This window comes from Anabas testudineus, chromosome 2, assembly GCF_900324465.2.
Source record: "Anabas testudineus chromosome 2, fAnaTes1.2, whole genome shotgun sequence".
Classification (NCBI taxonomy): domain Eukaryota; kingdom Metazoa; phylum Chordata; class Actinopteri; order Anabantiformes; family Anabantidae; genus Anabas; species Anabas testudineus.
In genome coordinates this window covers 5477400-5500326 of record NC_046611.1, presented here as the reverse complement: position 1 = coordinate 5500326, position 22927 = coordinate 5477400, and the positions used below count along the sequence as shown (strand labels likewise).

The following is a 22927-nucleotide window of genomic DNA, read 5'->3' as shown; positions in this document are numbered from 1 at the left end:
ATTATTAATAATATCATTGGGACCCCGGATGGGTTATGTTTTCTTTGTATATAGTAATTATTTGCTTATTGTTATAGTAATTACTTTTTATTTGACATAGAATTAAGTCACAGTTTATTATGAGAAAATGTGTTTTTATGTTACCTGGGACTGAAACTCGCACACGGAAACACTGTCTATAGTTCTTCTCTGCAGCTTTTGGGGCTTGACTTTCTTGACATTCTGGTTGAAGGTTTACAGAAAGCATGGCATACATTTCGGTTTACTTTTTGTGGGTTTAACATTACATAACATTTGGAATCAGACTTCATAGTGGAATTTTCCCATAACTCACCCTCCCCTACAGGTGCATTTCTTGTCTTTTTTCAAATGACGATGATGCTTAAATGTTGTGTGTTCTGACAGGCGTGCCTCAACTCTCTGGATATTTTTTCCTACACTCTGGCAGCACACCAGTCATATCTGCTGTCTTTTAAAATATTTTAAAATGAGAATATGTCACCAGAAGGCAAGCACAAAAGCAGTCAGGTAGATAACAATTTGAGTAGTTGTTGCTATGTTAAGTATAGAGGGACTTGTTTAGTAATTTGTATGGAGTTCCTAGCCTCTGCCTGAATTAGATCCAACAAGCAAAACAAGCTGGTCGTTAATGAGGAGGTGGTTTAACTTTCTTTATGTCAGGACTTGTTTTGCATGACATGTTGCCAGCTGTGATTGGCTGACATATAAAGTTTATTTGAATGTAAAACAGAGACTGAAACATATCTAAAATACAGCATATATTCAACATTTTGTGCATAGAGACGCATATTAGATAAAGATATAATGTTAGTTATATTACCTAATAACTTGTAAAGAAAAAACAGCCTATGCTTGAAGCAGCAGGTCCAAATACATGGATTAATACTGTATTTTTAACTTGCATGTAGCAGCACTTCCCAAACAGTGAGGTCCAAGAAAAAAATAAACATAACTAGGAGCCTCGTGGTGCGTTTATCGGCTTAATAACTTTTGCACAATGAAAATTCAGCACGGACATTTTGTTCAAAAGGTCACTATTCTTACACCAGAATTGTTAAAGTAAAGTGTTCAGCAGATAAAAATAACAAATACGCGAACACAAGACAGCTTATAAGAAAAATGATGCAACGTGACGCAGTTGAATACCAGGAATTTGACGATTTCCGATTTAACAGTTGAACCTGAACGTTCACCAGTTTAAAGATATGGGTATGTACGCACATGCGCAGTGTCTGTGTTTGCATTCCTCCTCCCTCCGCCGAGACTGACAGCCCGTTAGCTGGTGCTGCTCACCGGCATGAGACAGCGAACACGGACTCGGTAAGACACCTGGAGATGGACGCCTCGGGCACTTTCTATCATTACAAAGACGGATATTATTTAGACTTCAGTGTGTACTGACAACGGAAGCAGTGTATTCTTCGTCAAGCTAATTTTCGTTTGGGGAAAAAGGACACTCGACGTCCGGCAGGGGAATATATGTGACGACTGCAATCCTGCGACATACACCGGCCAGACGAGAAGCGTCTACATTCACTCTGAGGACCACCTGAGTGCACATCAGCTGATAAGGATTGGAGTTGTTTTGTCTGCTTAATATTGGCACTATTTTTGCAAAATTGTCGTAATTGGTAAAACGTACATCGAGATCTAGAAGAGCGTGGCTAATTGCTACTGGCGACTCAGCACAGCTTTAAGCTAACCAACGGCTAGCCGAATTTCGCATTCTGTGTTTTATTTGCTTCCTTAAATTGAGTGATTTTTATCTTTCTTAAGTTGTATTACTGGTGAAGTTAAGGAGAGAGACGCTGCTTATAAGCTAACGTTTCTGTTTAACTACGACTCAAAGCTTTTAGCTGGATTTTTAAAGGACATAAATCATCTGACTTCTCACTTATGGCTGGTTAGTATCGCGGTACTGCAGCTGACCCAGCTAGCTAGCTTCTGTGTTAGCTAGTAGGTAGCAAACACTTCTTGGCCTTTAGCAACTCCTTGACGGCAAAGATGCACCAGCAGGACTTTTCTGGAGACTCGCCCGGGAGCAGGAAAACTGCTTTCCACTACAGGAGGGGTAGCAGCGGTGCGTCTGTCTCCTCTGCAACTGGTAGCGGTGGCGTCAGCACGGTGGACGACACTGCGATCCAGGCTGGGTCCTCGTCTCCCGGACCCCACCACCAGCCTCAGTCACAAATGGCAGGAGCACAGGTGAAGAAGAAGAGTGGCTTCCAGATAACAAGCGTCACATCAGCCCAGATTAATGTGAGTGGCAACAACAGTTTAGCAGACGACACTGAGAGCTATGATGACATGGACGAGTCTCATACAGAAGACCTCTCATCCTCTGATATGCTGGATGTTTCTGTGTCCCGGGCCACAGATACAGGTGTGCCAGAGAGAAGCTCTTCTGATGAGACGTTGAACAGTCTCCATGGGGTGGACACACCTGGGCTTGTGTCACCCAATGAGCCTCTTCACCCTCATTCCATCCCTCAGGGGTCTCAGCAGCCCACCTCTATGGTAAATGGGACCATGCATCATCATTATTATTCTCAGCAGCACACTCAGTCCCTCCATCATCGCTCTGACAGCTTGGGTGGGGGTGAACCCTCAGTGCCAGCTCTTCCTATTCCTCCCTTGGCGACTTCCAGCCCAGCTATGGCATCTAAGGCTGGGTCTAGCCAGTCTCAGAGGCCACCCGTGTTGGATAACACTAAACCTACAAGTGGGATATTGCATCCAGTAGCCTCTATTGTTGGTGGAACAGCCAGTGATCCCCATCAACAAAGCAGTGTGAACATTTCTAATATGTCTGCTGTCACTGCTTCTGCAGTTCCTCCTCCTGGTTCTGCAGCTTCTGACAACACTAGTGTGAGTGGGCACATAGCGTCTGTTGGAGGAGGAACAGGCCAACCAACTGCTCCAAACCCTCAAACCCAGCACACCCAAACTCAGACAGCTACTGGCTCTCGTTTTAGGGTGGTCAAGCTAGACACCAACTCTGAGCCATTTCGTAAAGGAAGATGGACATGCACAGAGTATTATGAAAAGGAGATTCCACATCCAACAACGTCTGAAGCACCAAAAGGTGCAGAAGTGACTGCAGAGTCTGAGGCAGGTAATGCTGGCGTTAGTCCAGGCATTCCTGCTGTACAGCCACCTCACACACTGCAACCCTATCAGCCGCCGAGCCAGGACTTCACAAGTCCACAAACCATACAAAGCCCACCACAGGGACTTGCTCAAACCACGCCTCTGACCTATGTTTCGCCCCAGGAGGTTGTTGGTGGGCCTCACATCCAGAAATCAGTAGCTCCTGTTCCTGTGCCCACAGCAACACCACAGGTCATTCCACAGGCTGGTTTGAGTCAGCCTCCACCCTTAATACCCCACCAGTTGCCCTATGCTGTGGATCCCCACCAGGCTCAACCACACGGAGTATACCCTGCACCTCAGCTCCATGCAGGGATCATACCCCCAGGAAGTGTCCGACAGCCAGACTTTATCCAGCCCACGGCTCCCTTCCAGACCCAGGTTCAGCCTCCGCTGCCACATGTTACAACCGGACTCCCCATAACCCCAGTGCCAGGGGTCCTGGCACAGCCACCTGTCAGCATTATGCAGCAGCCACCCCATCAAGGTCAGGTAGCCCCACCTGCTCAGGCCACTTTTCCAGCAGGACAGCCGCAGACCCTCCCAGTTAAAGCCCAGCCTCACCCACAGCCCCAAGTCCAGCCCTCCTCCACTGTCACAATCCCTGTAGCAGCCACACATGGGACCCCCTACATGCCTCTCACTGCACTGCAAGCTGACCTAAAGCCCATCCTCACCCCTGGTGCAACTGTCACCCAGGTCCCTGGAGTAGGGAGCTCCATAAAACACTCACAACTGGAGGATGCCCAGAAGCTCCTGCTACAACATCAAGGCCTGCTGGGTCTGCCCAGGCTGGCAGTGGCAGCAGGTGGAGAGGGGCCTGCAGAAGCCGGCAGTGCTGCTGGAACATTGACCCACATGGGGATATCAGCTGAGGCCAGCGCTTTCATGGCTGCTGCTGCTGCCGGCCTCAGGAGTCAGCATGCTGAAGGAGAGGATGACAGGTGAGGACAGACAGCATGTGCTGCCAAAACAATTTATTCCAATGTAAACTCAGTTTTTCAGATAAAATGTTTAAATTGTCATTGATCTTTCACTGTAGTTTGGGTCACAACACAGATAATTATTTTACAGTGATTGTGAAAGTGCTGTGAAATTCAAGTATATCTATTGTTCAGATCTAAAAGTCCAGTGTCACATTCGTTTGATTCCCTGTCCCTGAGCTTACCCTATCAGGATTCAGACGACTGCGAGTGAAAAAAGTAACTGAACATTGCTTTTGTAAAAATATCCATGGCTAAAAACGGGGCAGTTGAGCTGCTGAGTCACTGATGGAGATGATCACGCATCAGATGCTCTACCCTGGCTGACCCCTCTACCATCAACCTCCATTAGCTCAGGACGTTTTGTGCCAGTAAGGCTTCGTTATCTTTCACTGACTCATTCTATTTTTCTGTTTTTTGTTTGATCTTTGTGTCTCCCTTTCTCCTACCTTCATTAGATTTAGTCTTTTGTGAGATACTTAATTTGTAGATTTGTGCTACCCCAAGGGAACTATGCAATATTTTATTTATATGTACAGTTACTCAGTCCTGTGTTAGTGGTATTTTTGTTGCTCAAAAATGGTTTCTAAAAACACCATTGGTCTATAATAGTCTCTGACCTGGAAAAAAAAAACTCCCTTTGCAAATGTTCAGAGTCTGTACTAAGGAAACAGGGTCTGATCATGAGTTGTGTTGCTTAAATCTGAAACTCTGGCTAAAGAAAAAGGAGCACTGTTGCGGCAGCAGTCTAGTGTTACCACTGTACAGTCCTGTATTCTGGTTAAGCAGGAGATTCATGTTGTGAGGACAACAATAATACCTGCAGGGTATAGAGGGAGTTCAACTGAGTATGGTCAGCCTCACCCAAGGCACTCATAACTAAAATACAGTACTGTGTTACAACAATATTTTGGCTTTATTTATCCATTGTCAGCAAATGGGAAAACTGTCTGAGAGTGTTTCTCCAGGATACATACATATTCAGTTGCAGACTGAGCTGGACTGTATTCTATGTGGAGGCTTTTGTTTCTCATGTCAATTCAGGACACCCTGTCAGACTTGAGACATCTATATGACCTCTGCGTTTCTCTCTAAGCGTGTGCCTGTCTGTTTGTTGGTCCATTTTTTTCCCATCGTAAATGGGCCACTGTCCTGCTGCAACAGACAGTCTTGGTGTGTGTCTGCTTTGTTTATAGTCACGGTCATGTCATGCTGTGATCTGGATCTGCGTTTTTGTTACTGTCACTGGTTTCTTTCTGTCTCATATTCTCTGTTTATCTTTCTGTGTCACCCTCCCTTTCTTTCCGTCTCCCACTTGCAGGCCTCAGTGCATCATGTCAGAGTCTTGTCTGACTCTTTTCTTTTAGACACTAGTCCTGTTGTCTCCCTCCACTCTTAAAATATCCCTCTCCTTTTTCGGCATCCATACAGTGTTTCTTCCAAGCTTAGTGCCTAGTTATTTGCTATGTTTTCCTAGCCAGCAGGCATTTGAACCCATATTATCAAATGATGGTGAAATTAACATATAAACAGCTGCTACTCCTCGTTAGGTTTAACAGTAATAACACCTGTATCAATATTACCAGTTTGCCACAATAACAAATGCTAGTTCAGAAACCTTATTGCTTTTAGGGGTATTTAAACAGCCAATGACTTCATTTGTTTAGGGCTGAAGCTAATATTTATTTTATTGATTCATTATTTTTTCTCTAAAAATACGTTTTGTCTGACCAACTGTTGGAAATCCTAATATATTCACTTATTAGTCCAATAAAAGAGAGAACAACAGAAAATCTAGGACTTGGGTAAAACTGACACAAAAACATTTGGAGCATTCTTTCTGAGAAATTACTTGAATTAAATGTATTAAGTTTCACCTACAGGACAGATCAGCCATATTGACTCACTTACAGTAGATTCACATGTACATGTCTGATGTCACAGTTAAGTTTGATCCAGATGTATCCACTGTGAAAGTGCCTGGTCTAGCACAGATGGCTGCATGATTTCTGGCATAGTTTAATACACCAGTGTGAGGGTGTGCCTGTGTTTTGCAGGACTCTTCTTGTTTGTTTTCACCTGTTTGCTGTCAAATTCTATATGTGTTGGTGAGAATGAGTGCTGTAATTATACTAATATTAATCAGTGCTTTCATCAGGTCCTCATGCTTCCTCAGCTGGAATTTCAGCCACAGGTTGGTGCCGGTATAATCTGACTTTGGGATAGCTGCCTGCTTTGCTTCAAAGTAGAACAGTACTTGTGATTTCTATACACACACTTGCAGTATACCATCCACCTATATCACATGTATCACCTCCACACACATTCCCCATTTTCTGCATTAATAACTTGGAGGAATCACCTTCATCTTTAAACCAAATTATATCACATTAACTGTAAAGCTCTTTCACCATGTTACTTGCCCCTGCATGTTGTTTTGATTGACAAAAAGAAACAGGAGAGACTGCAGAACATAAGCTGATTTGAGCACAATCATTGCTTTTCTTCCAGTACACTGTAACATTGTCAATTAGCCTAAGCCAAAATTTTAGATTAGGAATATCTGTGCAAGAGTGTATTGAACACTCTTGTTCAAGGCTTCTTTTAATAATTAGTATGGACAAATTCTTCTATGCTTCAGTCACAATAACAATAAGATGCAATCCACAGCCAACGAAATGTCAGACATTTATGAGGTGTTACAGTGAATTTATTACATTTTATAGGGCGGATAAGCCATGATCTCACCCTTTGTATCCATGAAACTGTGAGGGTACAGTCTAGTTATAATAAATAACCATTTATTAACCGCATTCTTTGTTTGTTATTCTACCACAGTAAAGTAAACACGTATGAGTTCAGACATAAGCAAGCAGTCATTGTTTTAACAGTGCCAAAGGTACATGCAGGACTCGTTTGACTCTTTTGTTCTGTTCAGTAAAGCTCATTAGAAAGACCCTAGTTCTTACAGAGATTAATTGCGTTCACACAACAGTGAGCTGTGTAATTTTATGGGGTGGTTTTATTTTGTGAGGGGGCTGGTTTAAAGCTGTACTTGGATAAACCTTTAACATTCATCATATTACCAGCAGTTGATCAGACAAAGATTAGAGCTTCTTATTTGGTTGCTTGCTGCAAAAATTGCTAATATTTAGTTTCGTTCTGACGCACCTTGAATGACTGTCAACAGAAGGTCTATTTTATGAGGTGTTTCATTCAGATAGTGACAGTGACGTGCCTGTAAAGCACTGTAGTTCTGCTGGCTTTGGAGCATGATTTATGTTTCATTAACATTGACACACCTGTTTTTATCAGCTCACGAGTTTTTACAAGGCAGAGGGGTTCCTCAATGGCTGAGACCAAATCTGCACCTGTGCCTGGAGTCTTTTGTTTTTATCACCCGGGGCTACATCTGCAACTGTCACTTCATACACTACTATGAAAAACTGTGGTGCGTCATACCTAACAACATACATTTGTGAACCATTGCTCATGTGAACACACCTTAACATAAGAATGTACAACACTACTCAGTGTACACACATTAAACTGCATTGCGTTTTTGCCTCGAACAAAGTGGGCGTCAATAAATTCACATCACATTATTGTTGTGATCCAGGCGTGTTGAAGAAAAATTTTAAATCTTATATCTTGGCCTTAATCTCATCTATATAATCCCATTTGCTTATTTAATTTTTTTAATAAACCTTTTTTGAACACATATTGGCCTATAGATAAAAAGCCTGCAGTTTTCTGCATAGAAAGTTCTTTAAAGTACTTCAAGGGACTTCAAGTTATTCATGCCACAGGTGGCTGAAATCTATTTACACAGGTTCTAATAATATTTGTCTTAAGTGTCCCCTTATTTCACTTTCACTTTTGTAAAGTACTGAAAAGGTGAACTGTGTCTAATGATGAAACAGATGTGTTTATTTGGGAGCTCTCCACCTCTCTTTGAGCAGGCGGTTACCATTTGGCACAGTGCAGTATATGACCATTTAATGTAAGGCGTTGTCTGCTTGTACACACCATTTCAAATACTGCAGCTTTCTTTTTTTATGGCATTGTTCCTCTTTTACGCATGTGTTCATTTGAAGGTCAGATAGTTGAATGGTGCTTCTGACTCCCTGGGCGTCATCACCTGGCTGTCAATAACTGTTAACTCGCACCTAAATGTGGTTAAATTATTTATCTGTTTAATGAGACATGACAAATCATGCTGCAGCACAGACGTTAACTCTGCTGTCGTGCATCTCTCTCATGTTGTTGCACTGAAGTTGCTCCACTAGGTGGCAGTCTTGGTTGATGATTCCTATTCCTCCCAGCCTGGTTACCAGTTGTTTATATAACCTTATCGTGCTTTGAGAATTGCTGACCTAAATGTGCCTTGTGGCAAAGTGGAAATGCCCTTCCTGCATGCAATGAATTAATCAAATGAATGCTCCTTATTTTTCTCTCTGTAAAAATACAGACCCTCTGTGCCTATGAGCAATGATGGGTGTCAAATGTCTGAGCAGTGTGGTTATTGACCACGGAAGACCCCAGCGGTACGGTGATTGATGTAACACTGTGTCAAACTGTGTGACTAATGGATAAGTCAGACTTATTCTGGATGTCCTTTAATTTGTTCCATAGTAAAATGTATATTATTTTTGTGCTAGGAGAAGACAGTAGGTAAAATTATTTCTAGGGAATTTTAGCTTTTAGTGGCTCATCCTAAACACCTAAATACCCAATGTGTGGGCAAAATATAACCCATTGATCTCTTTTTACCATAATAACCAAATGGATTATCCTGTATGTTACTGCTGCTGTTTCTCCATGTGCATTTTAATAAATGTGAAGATCCTAATGTAGAAAGATCACAACATCATCCAACTTGACAGAATCTGTTTGAGGCAACATGGGTGGGGTTTTTGGGGGGTGTAGCACCAAGTAGATGGATGTCACGTTTGCTGGCCTTGTGCCTTCATGCAGAGCTGCAGATTCTTTAAGAGCATCACGGTCCAGTGGGGATGTGTATGTGTCTATGCATGTCTTTTCACAGTGGAGGTGTTTATGACTTGAGCTGTCAGTGTGGGTGATGTGGTGCATCTGTGTGTGAAATTGTAGGTTTCTATTAGAGAGAAATTTTTAATAGACAGAATGACTTCTTTTTTTATATCTCCTTCAGTTTTTTAGACTGAGGGAAAACATGAGCAAAAAAGATGAGAGGCAGCATTTCTGGTTTGAACTGGTTGTGCTACGATCACTACTATTGCTACCTGTACTGTGTCATTTCGCTTTCACATAAATCTACCGTCTGGCTTGTCTCAGTCCCTTTTTCTGCCTGCACTTAACAGCAGGAAAGAAATCTGCTGATATTTCAGGCCTTATAATTGAACATTCACTGCCAGAACACTTAAAAGCAGCCAGCTGAGCTTAAACTATGTTATTACTCCTGAGCAACTTTTGTTCATGTGGATGGACAAATGTATTTATTCTCTGAGTTAAATCACTGTACTGTGTATTTAAGCACCTGTAATTTTAGGTCAGCATAATGCTTGGGTAGAAAGCAAGAGCATACTCAGTGATTCCACTATGGGATCTCTTCTAGTCTCAAAGTCTTAAAAGGCATTTAATTTGGTTTTCTACATAAAAAGGCCTTAAATCTCGTCTCTTCTGCCAACAGAACAGTTGCAAACTCTGCTGCAGCTTCTACAGCAGCTTTAAATGTCATGAGGCATAATGTATTATTTTTAATTGGTTAATCAGTAAATTCATTTGTTGGGTTTGGGATCTTTGTCAAGGTCTGCTGCTGTTTTGTCATAACCAGTATGAATTTGAAACTGGTTTTAAATTGCATTTTGTGTTTTACCCTGGTTTAACCAGGATCTGTTTATTTTAAAAAAAATATCAGGACGGACTTCTCTCTGTAGTTTGAGACAGCCGAGAGATTGTGACGCATGTAACCCACTAGCTGTGTATCTACACGGTGGTACAGTTAGTGGTTTTCATGTGCATGCAGTCACACGTGATGTGTCCTGGAGCCTGAAAATATGTGTAATGTGATGCTTTGTTGAAATCTTTGTTTGCCTTCCTTGGCTGAGAGATCACAGGTCAGGTTCAGCAATAGGACACTTATGATGCAGATACTGGTCAATCTTAGCAAGGTGTGAAACTAAGGAATGTTTTGATCAATTCATCCATCAGTTTGTTGTAATTATACCCATCAAGGTATTGTGGTAAAAACATTTTGCTTTACCCATTAGCCCCAAACTTAATTGATAATCCTTAGGGATTATTTGATTATTAAAGTCACATATTATATATCTGTGGTAAATAAATTTGCTGTTTTTTTTTGTTTGTTTGTTTGTTTTTTTGCTCTAATCCAGCACCCACAGTCCGTCTCCTTCTAGTTTCATTGGTCTGTTATTGGATGAGTTTTAAAGGAAAATTTTAAACTCATGTGCGTTAACGTGACTACTCTCTTACCTCGTCAAAGAAAAATATTTATTCCCCCCTGAAAGTGACAGTTCTTGTTAAGAGAAACAATAATAATTCTGTGTAAAGCCATTTCGGATTGGTTCGTGTCAGAGCCTTGACCCTTCCTACTGTTAAAACATATTGAGATCACTGCATGAAGCTTGCACGCTGCTGAGAGCTGTGAGCAAAGTTTCTCAACTCACTGTTGTGAGCCCTCAGACCTAAAAACACAAACAGTGTGCAGATCCATGTGACTCGGGGTCAGTATTCATAACTTCCTGTGACGTTTCATTTTATCATTGTGTTGTAATGTTGTGTAATATTTGATTGTATAATATTTATTTTTCAGCAAGGATTAGAGACAGACTAGAGGTTTTACAACTGCACACAAATGTGTAAAGTGTCTTTTTGCCAGTTTGTGGGGAATCCAGACAAACACTGAAGGAGGAGGGGATGAGATATATGTATAGATTTTCGACAGATTTCGTGTAATCCTTTAATCTCTGGTATTTGCGGCAATTCAAATCCCATGCACTCTATCTACTCTGTTTCCCCCCCTTTTTTTGCATCTGTAAATGCATACATGATCAAGCTGAATTTATAGATTGGTGAATTAGTCTGTGTTTTAAAATCATTTAGCACGACAGACCTTTTATACACCCAATCTATTTATTGATTAATCAACAAAATGATGTGCAAATTGATTGACAACAGAAACGGTTAATAGTCTACTCTCACATTTGAAACTGAAAGCTCATTATCTCTTTTCATAGCTGATGGGAAATGTGTGAATGTGTTTGGGATTAATACCTCATCCATCAGAAGAACGAGGCCTGTGATGTCACTAAACTGGTAGAGGTGGTGCAGCTCCGTTGGCGTCTCCTTCCCTGTTTCTCTTCTGTCCTTCATGGCCCATATGGCACAGAGACTGGTTATGTAAGGCATTGCGTGCACAGCAGAGACAGATTCACTTACGCTCCAAAGAGCCGCTGCCCTGAAGCTCTGGGATGCCACAAGGGCTGTTTGAGTTTTGGGGCGTTCTTGCTCTTTGTTTTGTCTTTGAGCAACGATAAAGGGGAAATTATCCCCAGCTGCAAACAAGTGGAAGGTTGTTTTTGATTTCGACCTTGATATGCTTCACCTACTCCAGTAGGTAGCATAAGTATTATGCCTTGAAAACATTAAATGGTTGCATGTTGCAGGTCATCAGAATAAGTTATGTTATACAAATCTTGTACAGTGTTTTCAGTTCCTCTATTTTCTTTCTCTGGAAAATCAAGAAACATCCTTTGCTTAAAACCCTGGACACAGGGTTGATCTTGCTGTCAGCCTTGATGCTCTGTAAATGCCAGTGTTGATTGCTTCCCAAACCAGCTTCTTCCAGACTGCACAAACAGACACACATATTGGTGGATACAACACACAAACAAGATGCACTGGCAATGCAGACACACGCAAGCTCATGTCTCAAGTGCTTCAGGACAAGTGATGTGGAAGGAGGCGGGTGAATCACAACACGGCATAGAAACTGATGAAAGGAGAAAGATAGAAACATTATTTGAGAGATACAATAAGTGAGCAAATAAAGAAGTCTCTGACTAATCTGCTTTTGTGATGCACTATTTTATTTTGAAAAGAGCTTTAAGTTGCATTGTTGCTTTTGTGAAGATTTCAATTGAATCCCAATCACATCCCCACATCCTCAGTTGCTTCGTGACTTCCTCTGTTATTGAACCTTTTATATTTTCACAAAAGTCACAGTTGTGGCAGCGTTGGATCTTATTCGGGACCACACACTTCAACCTGAGTGAGCCCAGCTCTGCTTTCACTCAAACCACACAATAAAGGGAGGGGGAAACATTAGTTAGACTCAGCTGGACACTTTTGTGAGAGAGAACATGGATAAAGTGAGTTAGAAAGAGGGGAGGAGGCTAGAAGGCATTTAAGTTGCTGTTAGTACTATTGATTTTCACTTCTCTGGAACATCATGCCACTTCAGCGTTTCATTCGTTTATCGTTATTTTGACTTTCTCACCTATAGTCATACAGTAATGTGTGCTCTTCAAAAGGACTGAACCTCATCTTGTTTCAGGATATCAGAATTGTTTTACTCCTATCTGAAAGAAACGGTATCTCCTTAGATTTACTGTGTAGGCAGAAAGTACAGAATTTAGCATTTCTTCAAACCTGTCAAGCTAAGAACCAAAAACCAGGATTTGAATCTAAGGACAGGTGTCACTTTTTTGCAATAAAACTTTACATTTTTAACTATGTGGGCAATGGAGGCACCATCTCCTCTTTTTTTTTTTTTCATTTGCTGCACACTGTGGCTGCACATCCGCCCTTATGTAAGCTGCACAGGGTGTGGCAAAGATATACACCACCACTTTTTTTCCTGCTCAAATATGTTCAGTGGACATGTTTTTGAATAACTGAAGTTCATATGGTTGTGGAAGTGTTCTGTGAAGGGTGAAGTTTGATTTGACGTGTGTTCTTAAAGACTTACGGGAGACTTAAAATGAGCTCTCCTTCCTCATTGTTTTATCCACTGTTTGGCAAGTTAGAGAGGTCATTACCTAACACAGAACGTCAACAAGTCAGCTCAGCCAATGAGGAAGGTTTTAATTAGCCGTTAAAATGAGATGTATTATTCCAGTATCTCCACTCCTTTTATAGTATATAGTCTGCCAAGTGAAGTATGAATATACATTAGGCTTTAAGATAGGGGTTAGGTAATATATGGGTCAGCCCTTTGTATATGACACATACACGAGCTTTGGATGAATTCATAAAGAATGAAAGCATCCAATCTGGACTGTCTGTGATGTCATGACGTCAAGGTCTCTTGCCATTGGTTGAGGAGAGACTGTTGTGATGTTGCGCCATCAGTGATTGGCTGAAAGTAAACTGTGTCCACGTCAGTGAAGGCTTCCCTCAGACAAGTCTTTTGTTCTAAGCAAGCATGCGCACTTTATCCTCTAACCTGCAAGTACACAATGTACAGCTATACAGTATGAAGTACTTCAATTAAGAAGCTATTTGTCACATACAGTTAAGAAAAAACTATTAGAATTAATCAATATTCTTACTTCGGACTAGATGTTAGATGTTCAAGTCACAAGCTTAAGACATTAAAATTTGAGTGTTTGCAATTACAGTTCTTAATTTCCCCTTGATCTCTGACTCTCTTGGATTAGTGACCTTTACTTAATGAGGTTAATAATTTCGCTGCGTGCACCGCACTGAATCCCTCCAACAAACTCTGCATGAGCACCCCATGCCGCCATTTTGTGGTCAAGTGCACACCATCTTCAACAGAGTTCCCTCTTCCCCTTTGTTCTGCAGTTCCCCCTGAGACATAGTCTTGGTGTTTCTAACTCTCTGAGATCTGATCTGCCGTCTAGCTAGCGATCTTGTTTTGATCGTCTTTGTTCAGACCGTAATGTGGACTGTGCCTGTCTGCCTGGAGCCTATATTTTGCTAGCATGGAGGTACACGTGAGATGTGGTCCAGTGGAGACTGATACTGTAAGTGAGCGCACACCCACTGTGCATCAACTGATGAGGAGTGACAGGAAAGCTAAAGGCATGCCAGTTACAACATACCCTTTCTTTTTGAGATAACTTCAGGAGCAGCAGTGCTTGCAGAGTGGGGAATGCATGAGGTGGATGTTTGGAATCAAATGTGGGGAATTTAAAGGCGAGTGCTCCCACTCTTTACTATAAACTGATAATAGAAGCAACAGAGGAGGCTTCCACTCATCTCTACCACAGAGAGGATGTTGCAGGAAACAAAACAACAGTGACGTGAGTGGTTGAAGACTGAAGGGAGTGGCATGTAGATAGCAATTAGCGTGCTAAGAGGGTGTGTGGTCCAAAGTAGCTCATCCTATTGGATGGATCAACCTAATCTCTGCTGACAGTTTACATAACAAGAAAAGGGGAGGTGACATGATCATCAACCAATACAATAAAGTCGTCTGAGAGTCTATATGAGGCTTAGTAGAGGGAAAATCAGGAGGTATAATCCCACCACATACACAAACTCCCATGCCCGCTCTACACAGCTCTGTCCTGGTCTCCAGTGTTGGTCCTGTTCCCCTATGTGAAGCTCCCTCTGCTGAGAGGAGCAGGGGGTCGACACTAAAGAGTGCAGCCAGGAGGTGTGGTGGTAGTGGTGGCGTTTGTTTTGGGGTATCTTAGTGGGCTGGGTGTGGGTGCCATCTGCTTGGTAGGAGGGTGTATTTTGTAGCCTCAGGGCATCAATGAGAGAAAAGGGGCTGGCCGGGGCAGGAGGAGTGCAGGGCGGGAACGCCATGGCTCTAAAGCTACTCTTCGGGGAGCTGGAGGAGCATATGAAGAGGTAATAATGGCTGTAGGGTTGTTATGTTGTCATGTAGGTCGATAGTGGTGTGGTAGGGTCAGCTCATCCACAACAGCCTTAGAGGTTCATCTCTCTCTCTCTTCGTCCCTTTGTTGCTGTTTTTGTAGAAGCGTTGAGTTGATCGAATGTTGTCAGTAAGGGTAGAAAATACCCGTAGTGGCTGCAGTTGTGAAAACATTTATCCAGGATACTTAACACCTGCAATTTCCAAATCTAACTTCACATGCTTGTGTGTGTGAAAGGCATGAAACCACATCACCTCAGCATGTTCCAACTTCTGATGAGGTATCGATATGTTTGAGGACACATTGTTTTTGCTTTTGTGTAAGCATGTTGTTACCTGTGTGAGTGTGAAAGCCCGGTTGGTCCCTCTTAAATCACTCTTGTCCAGATCCAGACCGAGGATAGTTTTATCTGCAATATAAGCATCATGTTCCAGTTTGTCAATCAATCCAATCAGTCCATATTTGCTCCCCTGTGTGTGTGTTTGTGTCTTGTGTGTACAAAACACATTTTCTATCTGCAGTTGACAGTTTTTTTGCACTCAGTTGCCAATTTGTTCCTGGTTTCAACACATGGATTCTATAGTGCTTACATGTGAGACTAGACCTTCAGAAAAAGGAGAAGTAACTACAAATGTTATTTTCCAGTTCCCTAAAATCACCAAATCCTGTGACTATACAGCCAAATTCACAGACAGAGATGACACAGAGATAATGAGCTGGTGTAGAGTTTCTGTCCTGTCCTTAATAATGTTTCTGATTTCCAAACTAGCTTATTGACACGTGGTCCACTTATTTAGTCAGTGAATGTTCCAGGCAGAGACATATATAACAACGCTAAGGTGATTAAAGCAGGACAGGTGTCTCAAAGCAGCTTCTGACGTGCAGAGATCATGCCACTGCTGCATAAAGTTGTGTCCTCTCGTCCAGTCAAAGTCAGTGAAAGGTGTGAATGAGCAGCCGTTGGAGGTGAGATACTGATTAAAATAAAAAGTGTCTCTGTGGTCGGCAGTGTGAAAAGAAACCACACCCTGATTGTAGCAGATGCGTGACACCTAACAGTTTCAATGTTTTTATTTTCACCACAGTTGTTATCTCTGTATGTACTTCCTTTTCTTTGTGTGCTTTTAATTTCAAAGTGTATGTTTCCATAGTGACAACACATCTCCACACCTACTGTCAAATCACAAATAAAGCTTGAATATAGCTACCGAGCTGACTAATCATTTCAGCTCTACTGCAAATTACTTTTTGGGCCTTTTTTTCCTCAAGATTTCCTTCTGGTGCTGAAATTTAAAAGATATAAGAAGATAAAATTGTCATGTTTTTATAATCTATAATTTTAGTTATTTCTCAGGAAAGTTCCACTTGTTTATTTTGAGGATTTGCAGTTTTATGTCATTGTAAAGTTAAATATCTTGGGTTTGGGTGTTTGTGACTGCTCCACGTGTTGACTTCAGCTGTTTTTTATTGATAATTGGTATTTTTATGTGTTGTAATATAGTGACAAATGTAATGTGCTTGTGTTGAGTTACCTTCATAGTCATTGTGTTGAAAAAATGTTTAATCTGATCAGGTCAGAATGTGTGAACTGACAGAATAAGAGCAAATGATATTGCTGCCTTTTTTTCTGATGAGGAAATTTAACTTAAGTACAAAAATACAAAGCAGTTCACTAACCATAAATCACTTCAGTAATTTTTGCTGACACTTATAGATATGTTGATTTTACCAAATAATTAGTCTGCAGTTATCTTATATTTTCATTATCACTTGATTTGTTTCTCATATTTCCATTAATTGATTTTTTTGATGCCTTAAAAAGTCACAAAATGCGTTGTTAAAAACCTCAGGAAATTACAAATTGAAATGATATCAGCAGAAAAGAGTGTATCCTGATATTTGAGTGTTTGAAACCAGCTGGTTGGAAGTTTTTTCTTGGTGACTTTAGTTTTAAGTTGTTCATTTCCAGCTCACTGACTCATTGTTTGAGTAGAAAAAAGCGCAGACAGTTCAGTTTGTAAACCTGTCCTGTCAGTAGGAACAGTAAAGAACAGTGTATTCCCCGCTGTCAGTCACACTGAAGTAAACAGGACGGAGGAGTTCAGTTTCCATCATCTCATCCTTATCTTCTGTCCACACTCCCTGGACTTTGACTGTGTGTTTATTATGGGCAGTGCTGAGGTCAGCTGTTACCCCTCTGCTGGGGCAATTGATTGTGTTTGACTCAAACTACTTGAACTCAGTGTTTGCTTCTTGGTGTTTGTGACACTAACTCAGGAGTTATTACCGATAGGTGGAGGCGTTGTTGCACTTAACAGCTCATTGTTGGAGACCAAAGTTTCCCCCCCCCCCCCCCATCACCTGCGGTCCACATCTCAGCGTTAATCCCGATAAAAACCTTACTTTAACCTCTCAGCTAACAGTTTAAATCTAAATGTGCGCGGCACAAACTGATCGTCTTCCCGTTCTGCGGTGGATTCAGCCCCCTCTGTCGTCTCATGGTGCGTTTTTCTGCGGGTTTTTATTCAGCACTGTGCAGCAGGTAAATGTTGCATAAATTATCGCCAAAAGCGACCTCTCCTCCAATCCGCGACGCCGCAGCGTCATTGTTCTGCATCTATTATGCTAATGAGCCGCCCTCTAAGCCAATCGTGCGGCTGCTGGCGCTGTTTTCCTGCATGTATTTTCCAGAGAGGGAGCCGCGGTGTGCGGAGGCGCAGCAGCTTCAGTCTTTGTGTGCTCCGTCCCGGCTGAGAGCGCTGCGGTCGCCCGGAGAGCAGACCCAGCATCCTGCCCTCAATAATGCGCTATTTTTCTACTTTTATACCACTGGATATCCAGTTTGTACATCCGATAAATCGCCTGAGAGGGTTTTAATGGACGGGGTAGCATGAATTCCCAATGTTATACAGTGGCGATGGACCTTGGCGTTTGTCAACTGAGGAATTTCTCGATTTCGTTTCTGTCTTCTGTGCTGGGGAAGGAGAGCGCATCAGTCAGTGTTGACGATAGGTAAAGACAGTTTCACCATTTACTGGTTTTTAGGTCAAGTGTAGTAGATTAAAACGAGGCAGCCAACACGAAATGCTGGCTCATTGATTCTCCGCCTTCAAAGTCAAAAGCTGCCTTCTCCACTTCCATTCGGTTTCGCTTTGCTGCAGACACCATGATTTCCCGTGAATCACGTCTTGTTTTTTTAATTTTCCCCTGATGACAGCCTCCTAACGGGATCAATCCGGCTTTGCTTTCGTTGTTTTTCATGTGGCAGCATCAAATTGTAAATGCCAGTCACGTCTGCGCCATAAAAAAAAAAAAAAAACACCCTTGATGGAGACATTTTCACAAAGTCAGCACTCATCATCATTTATCAAATCATGTTGTTCTTTTTCTTTCTTCCAGCTCGTCGGGAGCGAGTGTGGTGGCCATTGACAACAAGATTGAACAAGCAATGGTAAGCGGCCGTTTTCAACATCATATGTAAAATCGCTCATGTTCCCGCACTGTGCGCGCTGCCTCCGGTGTTATGTAACGCAGAGACCGGTGTGGTCTCCTGCAGCTACATCACCTCCCTCTGCTTCCATTTCCACTGTTTTTTATTTCCTGTTACATTATATTTGTAAGAAACATAAGTTTGCTTTTATTACGTGGACTCTCTGCGCTGCAGACGAGATTTTTAACATGAAGCTTCAGATGCGTAAAAACGCATCGTTTTCAGCGCAGCCTTCATGCACCTGCTGGTATGTGAACCAAAGGACAGAGGAGCTTCCTGCTCTGTCACGATTTGGATCGATCAGCTCTGGCTCGTTGGCAGCTTGATGTGGGCCAAGGTTCACACGCTACCCCCCCCCCCCCCCACCCACCACCACCGCCCCTACCCCTCAGTTTTTGCATATACATAGCCCCTCTCCCTCTCTGTCCTGTGTTGCTAGGCAAGCAGCAGCCTCCCCTGGCTCGGTATAAATAACTCTGCCGGTGATTGGCCCCTCCCAACCCGGTGCAGGAACATTTTGTTCCCGTGGCAGCGCGGAGGAGGAGGAGGGAGGGGCGGGTCCACAGAGAAGGGGATGCTCAGATTATTAAACGCAAATCCCTCCTCAGCAGCCTGCACAGTGCACACTGCTCAAGCATCATCACGCCAGTGCACCACAAAGCAGTTTCTCTCAGCATCCTATGAAGTCAGCCTTTCTTCCTGAGGAATTCATGTTGTGTGCACATTGTTCACTTTCCTCCTGTGAAGTTATTTACAATAATTTAACATGTGCACTGTGCTCTCACACATTTTCCCCTGTAACAGCTCTTTATTTATTATCAGTAGTTATTTTTTATTCTAGTTGGAAAGCTGTATGTAATGTAATTATCAGCTAAAATACATATCATTTAGAAAGGAGGTTGACCACTGATGTGTTAGAAAGATAAGAAACTAAAACTATCTGAATGATGGGGACTGTCTGATTAAGGCTTAAGGAGATTTATATAAATTAGTTTCTCAATTATTTTCTTGAGTTTATAGGTTGTAAAAAATGCCCATTATGTTTCCAAAAAGCCCAAGATGATATGTTCAGATGGGTTTGGTACAGCCAAACTCAACCTTCACTAAATCAAATAGCTAAACCAGCAAATGTTTTGAAATAATTGACCTTAAAAATGACAGTTATGTAAATATTTTCAGAATAAAAAAAGTTTGATTGATAGTGTGATTTTACTTAAAAAAATAAAAATTGAAACAGCTTGGAGCTCTGTGTTTGTTTGTGTTGCATAATGAGGATTCTAGTAGAGTCTGAAACATTTATGTGGTTTGAGCAAGATGTTTTCTTGCCTCATGGGAAACATGGAAGACAGTCTGATGAATAATTTATCTAATCATTTCTTTCTCTTTCTCTGCCTCCTCAGGACCTGGTAAAGAGCCACCTGATGTACGCTGTGCGTGAGGAGGTGGAGGTGCTGAAGGAGCAGATCAAAGAGCTGATTGAGAGGAACACTCAGCTGGAGCAGGAGAACAACCTGCTCAAGACTCTGGCCAGCCCCGAACAGATGGCCCAGTTCCAGGCACAGGTCCAGACCGGCGGCTCCCCCACCAGCACCGCCCAGGCTCCGATCCCGGTCGGATCAACGCAGGTCCTCCCCTCCACACAGAACTCTGGCCCATCCGCGTAACACAGAAGCCGCACACTGGAGAGCCCCCTGAGGATGAGACACAGGGGGAATGTAAGGAAGAAGAGGAGGATGGGAGGTGGAGGAAGGAGTCTTGCCATACTGTGAACTGACTCTAGCATCAAGTCCGACTATGCCGCACACTTCGACTTCACCGGAGGACAAAAACGACTTTTTGTTGCACATTTTATTTAACTTCTCTGGAGTTGCACCATTATGTGTGAGTAAGCGAGTGTGCGTGTGTCCGCTTTGTCTTCGACTTTTAATATCCACTTCAGACAATCGCTGTCGTCGTGATAAAGAGAGGAAGGACAGAGCCGATTGGAACCAACAGTCGCCGCCATTGTTTGTTCAGGGCCACCAGAGGAGGGTGGAGCAAGCGTCGGGCCCAGCCAATCAGAGGAAGTGGGCGCTGCATGCTGTCGTCAGTGCCGTCGAATCCTGTGGAAAATGTGCCATTGTCTCACCCCCCAACCACCCCGCCTCTGCCCAGCACAATTTCAATTTTAATTTTTTTATTACTCTGCATCGTCTCATTTCCTTTTTCCATTTGCACTTTTTTGAAACTTTTACTGACAGTGGACGAACTTCGTACAACCCATCTGGAATGGGAGTTGTGTAATCCAGCTCACTTTAGTCTGACTCTGTATCTTCACAACACCTGAAGATGACAGCAGATTGTCTGGGTTGAGAGACGGTCTCCCCCCTTCTTGGATGGAGCATTAAACATTTATGCAGGGAATTTATTTTATTTTTTTTTCTTTTTGTTTTTTTAGGGAGGGATGGGAAATATCTAGGATTTTGTCTGTCTGATTTTTGCTCTTGTTGATGTAATTAAAGTCCTAGTGGTCTGTAAAAATAAATAACAGAAGGGTGAATAAATAGGACATGACTGTTTCTTGGTAGTAAACTTTGTACAGATGAAAAATTTCCAATTGAATTCTGCCAAGTGCCTGGTTTCTAACCATAGATACATATAAAAGTGTTTTTAGTTGTTTAATTCATATATTTGTATACATATATATCTATGGTTTGCCAGGTTTTGAACTACCTGTGATGTCAGTACTCAGGTTGGGACCAGAAGAGGATTATTTACGTGGACACTAAGATGCCGTCTCTCCTGCATTGACACGCGGCGTATGTGAACTGCTCTCTCTTAAAACTCACTTGCTCAAATGATCCGCACTGTTTCTACCATTTGAGGACGTGTGTGTAGTTGTGTTTTTATTTTTTTTTCTTTTGTTGTCTTTTGTACAACCGCGTGTTATGAGCTGCACGTAGTGGGACTGGAGCGCTGAACACAATAAGAAACTTGGCGAAAAAAAAACAAAAAAAAAAAAGGAAAATAGCCTGGCAGAAGTATGTCGATGTTTTGTGCATGTTCCTCAGTTCATCACAAATGTGACGTTACAATTGCACTAGACAGTTGCACCTCAAATAAAAAAGACAACAAAAAAGCTGCACTGTTTGTTTTTTATGAGTACAATTTAATACTTTGAATTTATTTGGACAGATGTTTGTAGAAAGTTACATCTCCATTATAGGTTTGTGCTTTTTCTCTTTGTAGGAACACAACATGTGGATTTAAATCCTTAAATGGAAGGAAAATGTAGGCGGGCTACAAATTAAACAACGATTCCACAATCAAAAACGTAATACAGCAGGCTTCCTCTACTCCCAGTTTACCCAGACTTCCCAGTTAAAAGCATGACCAGCACATTCTTCATCAGACGTCATTACTCATGCAGACTTGAACCATCGCCATGTAAATATTTATCTATATGCTCGCCTCCCATTGGCTGTGAACGACCGAGCCTCCATAAAAACGTCCGCAGGTTGCTCCGCCCACCGCTGCGTCACGGGGACGTGCACGTAGGTCGAGAGGACGCTCAGCCGGGAGCGCGCAGAAAACACTGCAGCTGACATTAGATGTGATGTAAACGTTTTTAAACAGTGGCGTCACTGTTACGTGGATTGATTTGGACGTTACGTCACGTCTTTAGTCATCGAATAGGTTCCTAATTTAAAAGTTATGCGCCCAACGTGGGGCTCGAACCCACGACCCTGAGATTAAGAGTCTCATGCTCTACCGACTGAGCTAGCCGGGCTTGTGAAGAGCCACGTGTGGAGCATTTTCAATGATCGGAGACAAAATACTTAAAATTATAAATATTATCTTAATAATTAATAATAATTTTCACATCCAGGAACAAATATTAATCCTGTCTGTATTATTTGATATTAGTATGTGCACTATTACTTACTTATTGTACATTATGCAGCTATATTAACTTAAACCATTTTTTATTTTACTTAATTTTAATTTTACAGTTTTTTAGAGAAATTGTTGGCAATGGCAGCAAATGTCTGTGCCCTTACAGTACCGCTAAAATGATTACAGAACATAATTAAGTAAGTTAATAATTAACAATCTAACCAGGCATAATATGGATTTTAAAGTGTAAAAAATGATTCTGACTTTTTACACAAGACTACAAGTTCTACGAGCTCTAGAAAGGCTCTGTCATGTAGTTTTTTGCTTCCAAACTCTATAATGAAGCCTTTAAGCTCCACCAAGATAATAATTCAGGGTAATTCAATTAATTTCAAGGTCAGATTGGAACCTGGAGGTAGGAGCTCAGTGTGTCTGTGCTGTGGTATTTTTAGCAGCGTTTTCTAGGCTACACATCCTCAGAGCTCAGTTCAATTCAACCAGTCAAACTGAGGGATGCTGGATCAGAAGCTTTAGTAAAAACAATCATAATGTGA

The 22927-nt window shown here is 42.0% G+C and overlaps 1 protein-coding gene and 1 non-coding gene across 3 annotated transcripts; one reads left to right on the top strand and one right to left on the bottom strand.

Moving 5' to 3' along the window:
* Window positions 1-1269: 1269 nt before the first annotated feature.
* On the top strand, window positions 1270-21613 carry zgc:65895 (TSC22 domain-containing protein). Of its 2 annotated transcripts, none has more exons than XM_026362037.1 (3): window positions 1270-4115; window positions 18407-18458; window positions 19898-21613. In XM_026362037.1, the coding sequence occupies exons 1-3, from the start codon at window positions 2026-2028 to the stop codon at window positions 20159-20161; spliced, it is 2406 nt and encodes an 801-aa protein (XP_026217822.1). In that variant the 5' UTR covers window positions 1270-2025; the 3' UTR covers window positions 20162-21613. The 2 variants fall into 2 exon arrangements, with proteins under 2 accessions (XP_026217822.1, XP_026217823.1); XM_026362038.1 differs by lacking the exon at window positions 1270-4115 and adding an exon at window positions 17703-18019.
* Window positions 21614-22193: 580 nt separating this feature from the next.
* Window positions 22194-22266, bottom strand: trnak-cuu. The gene has a single exon. It is a non-coding gene; the product is annotated as a tRNA-Lys (tRNA).
* Between the last annotated feature and the right edge of the window lie 661 nt (window positions 22267-22927).

Coding starts and splice junctions, on each gene's coding strand:
- zgc:65895 (XM_026362037.1), top strand. CDS start 2,026: ATGCACCAGCAGGACTTTTCTGGAGACTCGCCCGGGAGCAGGAAAACT. Junction 4,116..18,406: donor GCTGAAGGAGAGGATGACAG/GTGAGGACAGAC, acceptor TCTTTCTTCCAG/CTCGTCGGGAGCGAGTGTGG. Junction 18,459..19,897: donor ACAAGATTGAACAAGCAATG/GTAAGCGGCCGT, acceptor CTGCCTCCTCAG/GACCTGGTAAAGAGCCACCT.